Source organism: Hypanus sabinus, chromosome 12 (genome assembly GCF_030144855.1).
Source record: "Hypanus sabinus isolate sHypSab1 chromosome 12, sHypSab1.hap1, whole genome shotgun sequence".
In the NCBI taxonomy this organism is placed as follows: domain Eukaryota; kingdom Metazoa; phylum Chordata; class Chondrichthyes; order Myliobatiformes; family Dasyatidae; genus Hypanus; species Hypanus sabinus.
The window spans coordinates 56,499,261-56,516,629 of NC_082717.1; the positions used below are offsets into that span (position 1 = coordinate 56,499,261).

The 17,369-nt window shown below is 38.7% G+C and overlaps 1 protein-coding gene across 5 annotated transcripts in view; it reads left to right on the forward strand.

The window, feature by feature from the left end:
* The window catches only part of LOC132402906 (serine/threonine-protein kinase VRK1-like), an 88,803-nt gene that overhangs the window by 43,522 nt on the left and 27,912 nt on the right, over positions 1-17,369 (forward strand). For all 5 annotated transcript variants that reach the window (XM_059985987.1, XM_059985988.1, XM_059985989.1 and 2 more), the window contains exons 9-10: positions 14,867-14,987; positions 16,302-16,360. In XM_059985987.1, the coding sequence (XP_059841970.1) occupies positions 14,867-14,987; positions 16,302-16,360 (180 nt within the window). The remainder of the gene's footprint in view (positions 1-14,866; positions 14,988-16,301; positions 16,361-17,369) is intronic.

Below are 17,369 nucleotides of genomic sequence, written 5' to 3' on the forward strand. Positions count from 1 at the left end.
ACATTACGAATTTGGTTTCAATTTCGTAAGTTTTTTACTTTGAAAAACTTTGTTCTTGATAGCCCTATCTTACTTAATTTCTTTTTCAAACCCTCTTGGACAGATCAAGCTTTTAACATATGGAAAAGGAAAGGTATAAAATGTTTTCGTGATCTCTTTTTTGAAGATACTTTGATGTCATTTGACCAACTTTCCAACAAATTTGAATTACCTAAATCTAATTTTTTCAGATATTTACAAATTAGAAATTTCTTACATAAAGTTTTACCATCTTTTCCTAATTCAACTTTGGTGGACTTTACAGATTTGATTTTTACCTTAAATCCTTGTCAGAAGGGATTCGTAGCTTTTATTTATAATATGATTATGAAGATACAACCAGAAATATCAGTTAGAATTAAACAAGAATGGGAAAAAGAACTTCGATATAATATATCAACAGATAAATGGGAAAAAATTTTGCAAATGGTTAATTCTTCTTCTATATGTGCTAAACATGCTTTAATACAATTTAAAATTGTACATAGAGCTCATATGTCTAAAGATAAACTTGCTCGATTCTATTCTCATATTAACCCTCAATGTGACAGATGCCATTCAGAAGTGGCTTCATTGACCCATATGTTTTGGTCATGTCCCACTTTACATAATTACTGGAAGGACATATTTGCTACCATTTCCTCAGTTTGGAATATCGATTTACAACCTCATTTTATTACTGCAATTTTTGGCATACCAAATGAAGATGGTAATCAGTTTTCCCCTTCAATCAGACGAATGATTGCTTTTGTAACATTAATGGCCAGAAGGTCTATATTACAAAACTGGAAAGAAGTAAATCCTCCTACCACGTTTCAATGGTTTTCTCAAACTATTTCTTATCTGAGCCTGGAAAAAATTAGAAGCACTATTTTTGACTCATCAATTAAATTTGAAGAAACTTGGAGACCGTTTATTCGACATTTTCATATGAATTAATTTGGCCTTTTCCAGACCTTCTCTCTGCTTATTCATGTTCAGGTATGGAGTTCTGGAGTTTGTTGACACTATCATATACTTGTAAACTATTATTATTGCCCATGTTAGTTTAGTTTAGTGTTTTATTTTTCTTAATATATACTTTTTTTTCACATATTTTCAAATTTTTTTTCTCTCTTTTAATGGTTATTTTTGTTTTTTTTCATATATAATCATATGGACTTGATTGATTAAGGTATTTTCTTCTGTTGATGTTTAATAGGATATTGTTATCTTATTATCAACGTGATTTCAAGTCTATTGTATTCATAATTTACTCATTATTTTGTTTTTTTTTGTGTATATATGAAAATCAATAAGAAGATTGAAAAAGAAAGAAAGCATTACGTGCATGTTGTATGAAGTGGGCAATCATGGTCTTTGACCTTGATTGTTCTTTGCTAGTTTTTCTACGGAAGTGGTTTGCCGCCTTCTGGGCAGTGACTTTACAAGATCGGTGACCCCTGTCGTTATTAACACTCTTTTGAGATTGTGTGTTTGGCGTCAGTGGTCACACAACCAGGACTTGTGATGCACACCGGCTGCTCATCCGACCTGTTTCCTTGGCTTCGTGTGACCCTGATCAGGAGGGTAAGCTGGAGCTACAGCTTACCCAAGGGTGACCTGCAGGCTAGCGGAGGGAAGGAGCACCTTACACCTCCTTTGGTAGAGATGTATCTCCACCTCGCCATTCATGTGAAAATCATAAAAAACAAGCATAAGCAAGGTCTATCACCGCACAGCCGACTGGAAATTTTGCTTTGCATCAATGTTGGTAGCTTTGAAATATCAGTGTTGAACAAATTCTTTGACTTTGTGTAGGCAAGTGACTTGAGGAAAACTTTCAGGTCATGCCTGAAAGGATTTAATGACCTGGCAAGAAGCTGTCTCTCTGTAAGTATTGTAGTTGTGTTAGGCTTCCACCACTACATTCAGTTAGTAATGCTTAGGGTTGCTGAGAAGGCTTCCTTAATAAGGGAGGGTTTTTGCAGAGTGTTGAAGATATAAGAACATTTCATTTATTACTTCTTCTTGGAATATTTTCCAGGTGCTCCCAAAGCCACCGATATTCTTCAGGGAATTTTGCTGAACCGTTTCATTGGTACAAATAAAATAACATTGGCAATGAGATTGGCATTTGGAAAAATAAAATGCAGAAAATAATTCTCAGTGCAAGGGCAACAATAGATTGCTGTGCAAAACTGATCCTTGACTAGCTGCCAAACCTAATTCAATACAAGTGAAAATCCAGGCAATGTGAAAGCCTCCCAGTGAATGGTTTAATATACTTCCTGGATGTGTCATCGCAAAGGACAAACTGTCAAATCATTAGCTGGTCAAAGAACTGTGAGGCAGGTGAATTCTTCATTATTATGGCATTTTGAATAAGGTTAATGGTTTTTATTTGCATGGAATTATAAGATGTAAGGAAGATCCTGCGAAGTTGCAAGGCAGATAGAAAGATAAATGAAAACTATCTTGGCCACTGAAAAAGGTCTTTGAATTCAGTAAGGTGGGGATCTGCGTTCATGTGTTCCAGTCACAGTCACACTTGTTTGCTTGTCTGGAGGATGCCCAAGAGATGCTGACCTTGTGGCCTTTTACCCAGCATTCCCCAGGCCAAGGGACCACTGGAGGAATAGGCAACTGGACTACAGTACAAATCCTTTTAAGTGTTTTTCTTTGGGGTGTATCCAGTGATTAACTATCTTTACCAAGTTGTCCAGAACCAGCCAGCCAGATTTCCCTCATGCTGGGTATAACTGAAACACATACATGGTATGGTGGATCAAATTCAGGACCTACGAGGCTGAGGAAGCACAGTAAGACTGTTTGGCTGTTACTGAGAGGACCACAGAGTCTACTGAATGCCTCTGGAAGTGATGCAATAAATTAGATGCAAAGTTTAAAAAGAAAATGAATCCATTATATGCCGTCATCATCATTATGTATCGTGTCATGTGACGTAGTGATCATAGTCTTCCATCTTCTCTATCCATAATGATTATTCTTGGAAAATTTTTATACAAAAGTAGTTTGCCATTACATTCTGAGCAGTGTCTTTACAAGCTGGGTGACCCCAGCCATTATCAATACTCTTCAGAGATTGTCTGCCTGGTGTCAGTGGTCGTGTAACCAGGACTTGTGATATGCAACAGCTACTCATACGACCATCCATCACCACTTTCAAGTGACCCTGATCGGGGGGAGCTAAACAGGTGCTACACCTTGCCAAAGGGTGACCTACAGGCTGGCAGAGGGAAGGGGCATGTTACACCTCCTTTAGCAGAGACCTATCTCTACCCCACCACTCACAAATATATGCACGTATTTAAACTTACCCTATTTTTAAAAATTGTGTTTTACAAGTTCCTGTAATATTTAGGAGAGGATTTTGCCATGATCGTGAAAAGGTTTTAAAAATTCCTATCAGCATTTTTGATATTCAGTACCCCCTGCCTCATGGAGTGGTTTTCAGTTGTCAGTCTTTGGTGTGAGTCTTCTCATTTTCTGTGATAACAAGACGTTGCAATGGCTGCCAAGCCTACCTTAACCACAGGACCACACTGATCAGGCCAACAGCCTGTGTAAATTTCAGCTAATTGAAGTAAAATCATATTATGCAGCGGAGAGTTGCTGATCCATGTGGCTTTGTAACAGATAAATTTTCTGAGCAGAGGATGAAATTCTTAGATTGAACGTTTAGTTTATACATCTACATTCTGGAGAAAAGCACAACAGTTTATGCTCATGGGATAAAGAGTTGATTTTTGCAGTGCTAGACGCAGAAATAGATCAACTAAGTTTTAGAGTAAACCTTGATCGGCTCTACGTGATCAATATTGGTCTATGAGAAGATTTAAGTATTCGTGGTATGAATGTTTAGCCATGGCCAGTGATTTTGAAAAGACCATAAGTCAGTAAGGCATAGGAGTGGAATAAATCCACTTGGTCCATCGAGTCTGTTCCACCATTCCATTTATTATCCCTCTCAACCCCATTCTCCTTCCACAACCTTTGATGCCCTTCCAAATCAGTCTCCACGTTGCATTTGCCTTTCAATCTGACCGACTCAATCTGCATGTTAACTTTTAGGGAAACCTTGCAAGAGGATTCCCAGCTCCCTTTGCACCCCGATTTCTGAATTTGCTCCCCATTTATTCCTTCTACTAAAGTGCATGAGTATTCACACCTCTACCCTGTATTCCATCTGGCACTTCTTTACCCATTCTAATCTGTCTTAAGTCCTTCAACAGACTCCCTGCTTCCTCAATGCTACCTGCCCTTCCTCCTGTCCTTGGATGGTCTGCAGACTTTGCCACAAAGCCATCAACTCTGTCATCCAAATCATCAACATAACTAGAAAAGAAACGGTCCCTATACCAACCCCTGCAGAACGCCACTAGTCACTGGCAGCCAACCAGAAAAGGCCCCCTTTATTCCCACTCTTTACCTCCTGCCAGTCAGCCAACCTGCTATGCCAGTACCTTCTCTGTACTACCATGGGCGCTTATTTTGTTAAGCAGCCTCATGTGTGATATCTTGTCAAAGCCCTTCTGAAATTCCAAGTAAACAATGTCCATTGACTCCTTTTTGTATATCCTGCCTATTATTTCCTAAAAATAATTCCAGTAGATTTATCAGGCAAGATTTCTCCTGACTTTGACCTTCAAGTACTCCCAAACCTCATCCTTATTAATGGAGTGCAACACCTTGCTAACTATTGAAGTCAAGGTATCTGTCCTATAAGTTCCTGTCTTATGAACCAGGGAGCGAAATATTATGAAGCTGGGTGAAGTGGGGACCCTGCTTCCCCATCCATCCGAGGAAAGCTACAGCACCCACAATAATTCCTACATCCGTCAACAGCATTTTAATAGTCTGCTTCTAAGGGTTGTGTAAGGCAGTGTTTAATAGACCAGGTGACTTAATATTCTATTTACAGATTGTACTGACCAGAATGTTCACGGTAATTCTTGTGAAGGGATCGTCAATGCTATATTAGCCTAAAGGAAGGCAGGAGAAAACGTGAAAATTCCTCAGCCCTTGGAAGATTTTGTGCATATAAATGAGTCTGTCATATAAACCAGTCTATCAAAGCCTTATCACATTAGTTAAAAGGATGTTTTTATCCATTTTACCCTTTTTCTTTGCCTTTATGTGACAAATTCAGGTCTTATTAGAACATGGAGTTACAGTATTGGAACGGGTCATTTCGCCCAGAAGGTTGTACTGAAACAGGTAAAAAAAAACAAGTCAAAAGCACCCAAACACTAATCCCTCCTACCTACCAATGTCCATATCCCTCCATCTTCCTCACATCCATGTGTCTCTCAAAAGCCTCCAAAGTATTTGCCCCCACCACCATACCAGGCAGTGCATTCCAGGCATCCACCACTCTCAGAGTAAAAAAACCATACCCCCTACATCCCTCCTTAACCTACCCCCCTCACCTTCAATACATGCCCTGTTAATTCCTATTTATGACACAAGCCCCAGGATGTCTGAATGTGTGTGATGCAGGAGTTTCTGCTCACTGTACTGCAATTGAACGAGACTGTTGTCCAGTTTTTGTTAGAGAATCATACTGTGCTTTGCTTGCAGTTGGAAATAACATTCCCACACACAAGTGTGCAGGAAAGTTTTATAATGGCTCATTACAGGGTATTTGATTTCATAAATCTTGAACAAAGCATTAAGATCCTCTTATTCTAGTTGTAAAGCCATTGACAAGAATACACCAGTGTAGGGGAAACCATCGTGCCTCGGCTAGTTTTCTGACAGGATATTCAGTTGGAACTGTGACTCCTCTATCTCCCCTTGACCCAGCAGAAAAGTAAAAGTAATTGTTCAGTCTGTGGACAGTTACTTTATAGTTGAGTTTCATCTCTCTTTTAAGCATCACTTTCTAGATCATAACGTCTGTTCATCGTAACAATCATGATAAACTTTGCCTTTTAGTATCAGACCATAGATGATTTACCACTGAAAGGATCTGCAGGTACCTTGATGACAGATTTGAGTGGAGCACCAACACAGAGGTTGTGTACAATAAGGGCTGGAGTCACCTCTACTTCCTGAAGAGACTAGGTCCTTTGGAATATGCAGGGCTCTCCTTTACAAGTTCTACCAGCCTGTTGTCACCAGTACAGTCTTTTATGTGGTGGTGTGGTGGTGTGCTGGGGCAATGACATGATGCCAACAGGCTCAATAAACTGATTAGAAAGACTGGCTTTGTTCTACCACAGCCTCCAGTGTGTCCAGTTTGACTTCTACAGCAAATGACCCTATGGAAATCCTGGCAATTCTGAACAATGTTTCTCACCCTCTGGCTGAATAGAGGAGCACTTGTAGTAATAGACTAAGATAACTGTGCTGCTTCTAAGAGTTCTACATGAGGTCATTCTTACCCTCGGCCATTAGGCTTTATAATGAGTCAGCCTATAGCCGGGGAAGTGATGGCCCCCCCTTCTTAGACTGTTTGAGATAACTTATTTTTTATTATTGTTTCTTACTTCTCTCCTAATATTTGTATATCTGTGCACTTGTAATGCTATTGTGACACTATAATTTCCTTTGGGATCAATAAGGTATCTATATATCCACCTAAAACTGTAGGCTTGTCCAGAGATCAGAGATGAATTGACACAGTAAGATGTGAACTAAAAAGTAAACTGACAAGAATGCTGACCTGAGGTTGAGGTTAAAATATATTGAGGCACGGGAGTTATTGTGCCATTGCATCCAAGGGAAAGGAGACCGCCTTGCTAACCCTTGTCCCAGTGAGTTTAATTTAAGGTAAAAACTTGATCCTCTCTGATGGCTGTTGCTCCATCACTTACCTGAAAGGCAGAAGCAGGCTTTTAACAAAGATAGGAGAGTGTGTCCTGTAGTTTAACTTGTGGAGAGATTGCTCATATTCTTCCTTTAAGGAGCTTGTTCACAGCATGGTAAACTGTTGTGCAAAGAAAATATAAATATTTTAACATTTTGTTTTAACTTTGCTTAACATTTTTTGCCAAATTAAACCCCACAGGTACCAGAAATTGTTGAGCACTCTACTTCAGTTTAATATAAATATTTTGCTGTATACCCAGCACCCTCTTGGTAATGTAGTGGACATACATAGTGGACCCAAATAAATTAGGCTGCTTTGTAAAATTCTAAAATACAGATTTTCAGTACAGCTAACCAGATCCTGATTTATTCTCTATACTGTTAAAGCGTTTATTTTTTAGATTGCCACGTTTTATCATTGATTTTTAGATACTGTGAACAAATCTTGGTTATGCTGTTGTGCTCATAATTAAAACAGAATAAATTATATGGCTGGGTGAGACTGCAGTTCATGTGGTAGTTTCTCAAAGCCAACAGAGTAGGAATCCATCATCTGCTTTAGAATATAAAACTCAGAGCAGTACAGCATAGTACAGGCCCTTCAGCCCATCACATTGCAGCAACCTTTTTACCTTCCCTAAGATCAATCTAACCGCCCAAAATGGCCCTCAATTTTTCTATTATCCATGTGCCTATCTAAGAGTTTCTTAAATGGCCCTAATTTGTTAGTCCCTACCACCACCCCTGGCTATGTGTTCCGTGCACCTACAACTTACCTCTCATGTCCCCTTATACTTTCCTCCAATCATCAAAAAATTATGCCCCCTTGTATTAGCGATTTCTATCCTGGGAAAAAGTCTCTGGCTCTCCACTCAATCTACGCCTCATCTTGTGCACCACTATAAAGTTGCCTCTCATCCTGTTACACTCCAAAGAGAAAATCCCCAGCTCTACCTTCATAAGACAAGCCCTCTAGTCCATTCAGCATCCTAGTACATCTCCTCTGCACCCTCTAGATGCATCAAGTGCACTTGCAATGAAATCTGGTTCTGAAATTCTCTTGTGTTGAAGAGCGGACGCTGGCACATGCAGATGTCACTGCTTTCTACCCACACCCTGCCCTGACATCGTTTCACAGCTGTCACCACAAGACTGTGAGCTGAATGTGTGGCAAGATGGTGGATTATGTATGCATATGGGCTCAACTCCGGTTTCCCAGCAGCCTCTGCTGTATAAATCACAATGATAATCAATATTGCCCATTACCTGCAGGTCTGAACCTATCAGTATACTGACCCGTCCCTGTAGTTAGTTTCTCCTAAACTGATTTCACATGCAGACTCCAGTCAAGATACTCAGACTAGGTGTAACTTAGAAGGTATCAGAGATGAAGTTCACGTGTGGTAAGACTGGGGATGATTGGCCTCGGATCAGGTAGTTGCAGGGAGATTTGTTGTTGTGTCTGATGCACAGAACATCAGACAACATTTTGATAGGAAATGCCTTAAAAAGTTTATTATGGTTGACAAGGATGCAATCTGCAATTGTAGTAAAGCTCAGTGTTCTCTCATCTTTCTGTAATCCCCTGCCTTTTGACTTGGAGGTTTGCTTACCTTCCTTGCAACGAAAAAAGTAAAAGATGTTCCTGTCATTTCCAGATCCTGCTCAAGAATAGCACTTAAAATCAGAATTCCTTGTCACCTTGCTAGCTAATGCCAGTAGGATGCTTGCCATTGAGTTTATAATTGTGGCTGCATACAATGACCGGTGAGAAGAATGTCCTTGAAACTCTCACTTCTCAAAAGAATGCAGACCTGGGTGTATGCAGTGTCCCGTATGAGAAGATCCGTGGTTTTGCCTGGGATTCAGGGCTTTATCCATGGACATTATTAGTCCAAGTCAACTAAAGCTTGAACAAAGATAGGCCATTCAGCCCATCTTGTTGTTATGACACTCAAATCACAACTGATTAATACCTCAGTCCCATTTGCCTTGTTTCAGTCCATTATTTGGATATGATACTGGGCAAAATTGATTTTAGTCTTTAGCATTTCAGATGACCCTGTATACATAATATTTTAGGCAGGTTTTGGACTTCCTATGTCTTTTCATTTTTACTGTCAGATGACTTAACTTTAATGTTATATTTGGTTCTCTTGGTCTGTAGCCTTCCCCTCATCCGCCTGAAGTAAGTTTGTTCTCTCTGTCTGCCCTGGTACATTTCATGCTCAGTATAAAAACCTTGCTTCTCATGCCTAAACGTAAATGCAAGGAAATTGTGAAGCCATGATGCTACAGAACCGTAATACAGTTGGATTATGACTGTGATAAGGTTAGACAAAAAGTCACAGAAGGAACACATTGGAAAATTTCATCATGTTGCTATGCTGCTGTGTGTCTGAAAAATAATGGTTGTGAAGCCAGTTTACTAGGAAAGGACCATTGGCTCCATCATTGACATTTTTCTAAAATAAAACAAAACAAGGCTATTTAATAAGTTCTATGAAAAATGCTTTGTAGTAAAACTTGCTCCAAACCATGTTTGATTTATTTTCCATCTTTTTCTTGAAGTAATACTCTTTGTCAAAGTCTGGCTTCATTTAAGTAATTCCAGCTGTAAGCATTTCACAGTACAATGGTCTGAATTGTCATGGCTGCCACAGTTATGCTTGATTTAGATTTAATCGTTTGTGCGACGTTAATATAACATTAGGTATGAATGGAAAGGGAGGCAATTTTTTGTTTGAAGCGGCTGCTTCTCTCAGCGGTTGTTGTAATCCCACCTTCTTATTTAATTTAGAGATAGAGCGCAATAACTGGCCCTTCCAGCCCAATGGGCCCTTATTTACAACATTGTGACCAATTAACCACAAGGCTTTGGAATGTGGAAGAAACTGGGGCAGCTGAGGGAACTCATATAGTCACAGGGAGATTGCACAAACTCCGTACAGAGAGCAGAATTGAACCCAGGTTGCTGGGACTATTAATAATGCTATGCTATCTGGTATGTTACTGTGCTGCCCACCTGCTCAATAAAATATCATATGAGGAATGAATTTACCCATTGTAAAATAGGACCATGTTATTTTATAAATACTTGGAGAAATTTCTGCTTCATAGGGCTGACCAGGTTTTGTCCATTCTGCTGAACCTACACTTGTGTTTTTGTGTGTCTCCCCACACACAAAAATTGGTTCTCTGCATTTTTATTGGTTGCTTCTCTGGCAACCTCAGAGTGTGCACTAGAAAATGTAAAGTTATCCTTACCTTATCCTCTCAGCAGGCTTACTTGTGAATGGAGATTATGTGCAAGATGCCTGCAAAGCTGAATGTGGACTGGTATGTGGAATGCCAGAATTTGTGATTCTTGTCACATCATGTCTATTAATGAAACATTCCACTCTCTCTCTATATTTATTAGCCCTAATATATATATATATATATATGGCTAATAAATAAGAAAAACAGATTTTCATCCAAATATGTAAAATATTCAATGTTCATTTACAGTTGCTACATTGATGGGACATTGTTCTCTATGGATAGGAAGTAAAGTTTGAATTCAGGCTGAAAACAACATGTAGAATAGTTTCTTTTCACTGCCGACATTTTGCTCTAATCCTCGAGGAAGCGTTGAGTAATTGAGTGCTGCATCTCCAAGGGTGTGCTGGCAGTCACTCCTGTCAGCTCACAGAGCAGCATTCAGATATCAGTGCCTTCCATCTGACACCGGTGGTGAGGCACAATGAAATAACGAGGACATTAAAATAAAACTGGGAAATGTGCTGAAATGAGAAAAAATGTTTACATCAGCATGAATTTTTTTTAGTTTCCTCTACCTTTGGAACTGAGTTTTACTGTGTTTCTGACATTGACCTTTTGCCCGGAGACCTGGTTTGAATCGAAACCAACCGGAACATCCCTGTTGGGCCTTGGATCATGAGCCAGGTTTCTGCTGTAATTCATGTGGTTTATACAAAGCCAGAGTGTTTTTTCTGCGTCAGGTGTGCCAGGGAACTCCTGGCTTTCATACAATTTTATATTACAGAAAGATAGCAATACAATGCTCAGATACTGCCTGATCTGCTGAGAGTTTCCAGCATTTCCTCCTTTTCCACAACTACAGTATCTTCCCCTTCGGACTCAGTGGTGGGCTTTGTCTTTCAGAAGTTCGGTATTTTTGATTCTTTTTAACTAGATGAAAACTTAAATCTCTTATGTTGCTTAGCTGTCTCTGTCATTGCAGTCACTTAATGCAAATTAGTTACCTAACTAGTTGAGGTTATTAATATAGAGGGTGATGGCTGAGTGTCTAGTGGCTCGTAGCTATTAAATGGTGCTTTGAATTGGAGTCATGTCAATAGACATCAGTAGCTTCTGTGCTAAAATATCAGTTTAATCAATAGCATAGAAATTCATGCAATTGCATCGGAATAAAACTTGTCACTGCATGTGGCTGGCTGACGAAGTGCATGTTGAAATGGGATCATGTGGCCTTAAGGAAACTGGACATACTGTGGTATTGCTAGTCGTCTTGCAGTGCACATTGGATAGCCTTACAGCATTGGTCTTTTAAAAAGGGACAAGAAAAGAGACTCAGCCAATGAATGGAAGGAAGCAGGCTGTCTGGCACATACTTACCTGCATCTTTGGGGAGATGTGGAAGATTTAGCTCAGGCAGAACAGTTTCCTCATCATTGTTCTGGGTGAACTGATGGCTGTTTTGTGAAGCACTGCCTGCAAGCTATCGTGTGCGGGGGAGTTAATTCTGACCTCTGTGTGCATTGTGCTAGACAGGGTCCAGGCAGTTCCAAATCCAAGAGTAATATTGTACTATTTTCATCACAGAAGCAAAATGGCAGGTGCTGAAACATGAATAGATTCCATGTTGTTAACAAATGTCCTGAGGCTGGGATTTGAAAATACATTGTTGGAACAATGACCAGAGTTAGCAAGAGAAGAATTAACTGCATTCAGTACCTTAAGCATCGTTGAGAACCTGCAATGAATACCCGGGTGCTGCCAATAACTACTGACTCAACTGGACAAACCATCTAAAGGCCCTGGGACGAGTCAGGAGGAAGGAGTATTCTTTATCAAGTGGCTCTCCTCATAATGAGACAAAGACATTTGGCTCAAACTATGATTAATTGAAATGTAGCATTACTATTGCAAAGCAACAAGTGTGGAAGTTTTTAGTGACAAGACACAGTAGCAACTAGCTTACTGTATGGCAAGGTTGATCCCCCTCAGAAAGAATTCTGCAACTCGCAAGATATGAGGAGGAAAGAAAACCTTTAAGGAAAATGAGCTTTTGTAAATGCTTCATTTTGTTACTTTAACCGTATTAGTATATTTTAATTAATTAGTTGTTAGTGAAATGTTAAGTTTACTTTCAAGCAACTGTTTTGAACTGAAAAGCTTTTGCCCCTCTGCATTACCTTTTGCAGGATGTCCCAAATAGCATGCTGTTAAAACAGTAATGTAGCTTTATAAAACTATGTAAGTTTCTTTGTGTTTCTTTTATTCCCATTCTTTACAGTTAACACACACAATGATCTAAGGCGGGTTGGACTGCCATCTGCTCAACTGATAGACTCTTTATGGTCACTTTAAGTGCGGAGTAAACGTGAATGCTTGTGTCATACTGCTGTAATACAGAACACCCATTACACAGACAGACTAATTATAGTGTTGCCCATTATTCTCACATATCATTTGAAGCAAAGCAGAGGTCAAGCTTGTTCTGCTTGATCTATCACAGAGCAAACTACTTTATTGTTGTCAATATTACAAGCAAATTACTAGAGAGCACAATGAATAACTTTATTAATTAAAATCCTGCACTGTCAGCTTTTGATAATTACTGCGAATTATTACTGTATCCGAGTTATGTTTGAACTTTTTGCCATTGTTAGTGTCACTGAAATGGTAGTGTCTAGATTAATGCACAGGCTGCTTTGCAGCAGTATTTCTAGTCACTGAGGCATGTAGTCAATATCTAATTTCTCTGGAGATACCAAAATATTGCACTTTATTGCAAAATTAAATGTTTTTTAAAGAATTGTCTGTTTACATGACACCACTGAAGCTCTATTATTGTGAATAGCGGAATGTGTAGCTTTGCTCTAGAACTCTGGTTCAGCAGCTGTGGTTATATATCGAGTTATTGGTAGTACGCAGTTTGATTCTTCTGGGCTGCATGGTGAAGTGAAAAACTGTCCTTTTTTTATGTGAATGCAATGCATGCGCCCTAAAATACCTGCAAGACTAACTTGTTATGCATCAACTGGTAGAACTTCCACATGCTGACACTTTGTGGAGGAATATAGATTCATACTACAGTCATGGACATTTTTATAAATGTGCAGTGCTTTTGTGGAAGTCTGCCAATCTGGGAACTAATTAGAATTCTGAGAGCTATGCATATCAAATTCCTAAATGGGATTAAAGCAGTGTGATCTTTGTTCACGTTGGTTCTGTATTTTCTAAATCTGCTTGAACACCCAGCTCAGCCGCACCTTCTGACCCCTCGTATTTTTCTTACTTATCAGACTGCTTGTCTGGCATCAGGTATCCGATGAGCGAAGTTTTCCTTGGAATAAATAATGGAAAGATGAAAGCCATCACCTGTAGTCCCTGTCACAAATTATGCTCCTGCCTTACGTACCCACATCTCTGAACTCAAAATGTAATGCACGGTCTTTTGTCTTTACCACAAAGTCACAGCTGAACACCTTAAAAACAATGCACTCAACCTAATCGACACTGCTGAATTAATATGTCTGGATAATAGACCTGATTGAGGATTAATGATGCGGGTGTTAGAAGAAGTCAAGTTGGTATTTTTGTCCCAGTAGTCAGGTAATTTCTAGATAGATACCACCTATCTAGAGATAGGTGGTATCATTCTTGAGGCGAGCATTTGGGTGAGAATGTTTCAGTGAGAAAAACATTTAAATGAATGCCATTAGCCATTCCAAAACAGGGATTCGATAATGAAGTCTTATTGATTACTTAAGACAACTGAAGTATGTTCAATTTTGTGGAAAATTTAGCTTAGTTTTTCCGCAAATGTGTCTTTAGGTAGTTCAGCTGAACAACAGTGATTTAAAGTTAAAGGGTAGGAATAAAATGGATTATAACTCCACAAATTTAATCAATTCAAAGCACATGAAATATGCTGAAATGGAATAAAAACAATATGTTTCTGATAGTGGAAACTACTACTGTGTCCTTTTACCACTGTGTTTATGTCCGATCATTTCAATCAATAATAATTTTAGATTGTTGCAGCCTGCTTTCGTCTGTTTTGTAGATCAGCACTTAGAGTAAAGTTATATAATTTAAAACTGGCCCCTTACAAGTCTTGGCATTTTTGATTCACCCTGCGAATAATGGTGGTTTTCAGCGACTTATTCGCGATTCATTTCAAAAGACTGCAGTCGAACTGAACGCAACAACGTGTGTGCTGGGTTTGCCATTCCTGCTCTACACTAGATGGCAGTTTTGCCTTTTCCTCAAACTTTGTTCTTGTGCAAGTCAGGAAAAGGCCATCAGTGTTTAGTCTGCGCGCGGGGTCTCCGAATGGGTGATTCAGACCCTGTGGACTTCCTGGAACATGTGTTAGCAATTTAAAGGCAGACATTTATTTCTTTGTTTCACTGCTGGCTCTTTAAGAAAGTGTTGCTGCTGGATTATGAGCTGTCTGGATCATGTCAGAGGCCACAGAGATCAAGTTCATGTGACAGGCCAGACTGAGGAAGGATGAGGTTGGGGGAGCTAGGGAAACGGACCCCTGCTTTTATTACACGAGTCACAGCCTGTCTGTGAACCAAGGCCAACATTGTGGGCGTTCCAACTCCAGTGCAGCTGAACAAACAAGACACTTGTCTGCTTGAGTTTTACACATTTCATCAACAACAGTTAAATGAAAGGTTTCTCTATATTTTCCTCAAGTGATTTTTAATCCTTCATTCTTAATTTCTCTTCCTCAATCACGTTCTTGCAGCTCCATCCAGACGAAGTGACCTGGAAATCCTTGGCTACTGCTTGCTACAGTGGCTGTGTGGGAAGCTGCCTTGGGAGCAGGACTTGAAGGACCCTGTAGCAGTTCAACACGCCAAAGTCAAGTATGAATTTTCTTCCGTTTCGTGGTTTACTGCGGCTAGTTTGGTGGGGGGGGGGGGAGTCTTCAAATACACCATTTCCTCTACAGTATCACGTTTCAGCCCTGCTCCCCCCCCCCATGTCCATATATTCTTTTCATTCATAAAAATAATCTTAAATTCTCCTCCTGAACAAAGTGAGTTCCTCCAGCATTTTGTGTGTGTTGCTTTGGATTTCTAGCATCTGCAGATTTTCTCATGCTTAGTCATTTCAAAGTCCTTACATATTTTTGCTGGAACCATCTGAGAAATTCTTAGTTATTTATATATGTTATGTCATTTAGCACTATGAATTGGTAAATACTAATTAAAATTCTCTATATAAGTGAATTCACTGTTTTTGTATTCAAATGTGCATAACTATAGAGAAGTTTTATTAAAGGGATAAATAACAATTGGGTTTGTAGCTATAGATATGAGTATTTATATTCAGAAATTTTACCAAGCTTCTGCTTTGGTTTGTGGAAATATAGTTTGAAAGTTAAGAACTGATTGAAAATATGTTAAATTATCAGAAATACATATTTGAAAGTTAATTAATAGTAGCTGGATCCTGAAGTGAAATATGGTAGTAGCAAAGAATATCAGACACTGGCACAAATGCTTTGATGTATATGGGACAAATAAAACTAATCAATTTTAAGCATTGCTGGCAAAAGATATGCAAGAAGACAACTGAGAAAGAAATCAATGCATTAGTCTGCTGAATTGGGAACATCTAAAACTAGCCATGATGAAAAAGTCCAGTATTGAATTAAGAAAAGGAAGGCATGTTGGAGGCGTGATTGATGGGGAGGGACTAAAATAATTATTTTGAAAGAAGGAAGTGCAAAGATCTTTCAGTAACTCGGTCATCCTTGGATGGGAAGTCAAATTTAGCAGTAATCAGCAATGTTAAAAATGCATTGCAGTGTTAAAATGAGTGCATGTGCAAGAATAATTTTGTCCAAGTTTAACAAATTCACAGCAGCTTAAAGTATCTACAATATATAGAATGTGATGCATAAAATCTTATCATGTTGGTAATGTAAATTGTACTTGCAAAGTAGATAATTATTTGGTTAAGCATTTAAAACACCAAGTAACAGGAGTACAATATTTTGTGAGTTTAAATGTTTAAATGCTTCTATCTTTAGTAAGTATGACAAAATGACGAAAATGCTAAAATTCAGACTTTAGCTTGGGCACATTTTCTCAGCATGCTGGGTTTGATGCTGACATTTTTTTGTTATCAGAAAGAATTTTATAACTTATTAAGATGTTTTAATTCTTTTTCAGATTCATGGAAAATCTCCCTACTTCAGTCCATCAGTGCTTTCCCCCTGGATACGATAGTAGTAAGAATGTTATGTACAATTATACCGGTGTACTTTCTAGGCATCGTGAAATACCAGCCTGCAACAGTCTTTCCCAGTCGGGACAATAGTCAGTTTTCAAGCAGCTCGTGAAGTGACTGCTTCATCTTTTGCTCATTAGGCAAAAGGATCCCCAGTATCTTTTGTTTATAACCTATTATCAGATATATTATCTATTTGTGCAGCAAGTGGCACAATTAGCATTTCAAATGCAACATTATTGATTCATTTTTTAAAATAAACATGCTAAATGGATTTTAGGTGAAAAGAATGACTTAATTAACTGGAATGGCTGCAGAGAATAAGCAATATTATTTCCCATTCATCGCAAGTTAGCTGTAGATTTTAAGCAATGTTATTGGCACTGAACCTTAGCATTTGCCTGACAAAGAGTTCTCTGCACATAAACCCTAATATTAATCACGAAAAAGCCAATCACAAGAGTTAAATCAGGAATCAAGAATAAAATCATTTGCACGAATTAAAAATTTCTTCTTTTAAATATATTTAGTCTCCTCATATGTCAAATGTTTGTAGTGAAAAGGACATCATTGCCAGACAGATAAACAATCTGACCTTCCTTAAGCACCTTGGGTCATAAAGAAACACTAACCCCTTGTCAACTAATACTTAACATTCTGTTCTTTCATGTAGAGGAAGTAGTTCTTCCCAAAAGGCAGACTAAGATCAAAAATTATCACTGTGCAAATCTTGTGGGAGAATCCATTTTCTATCATTCTACACACATGCAATCTAATATTCAGAGCAGCCTGTTCCAGAGAATAAAAAAAAATTGGCTTATTTAAAAAGTGCTGTTTTTGATTTTGACCATATGTTGCTCACTGATAGGGATAATGCTGAGGTGATCCAGCTGTTGACGGAGTTAACTGATTATTAATTAATCCTCCTCCCTCCCCCCGTGTTATGCTGGGATGTCATTCTGAATTATGTGCTCCACTAGCTGGAGTGGGGTTTGAAATAATAATCTTTT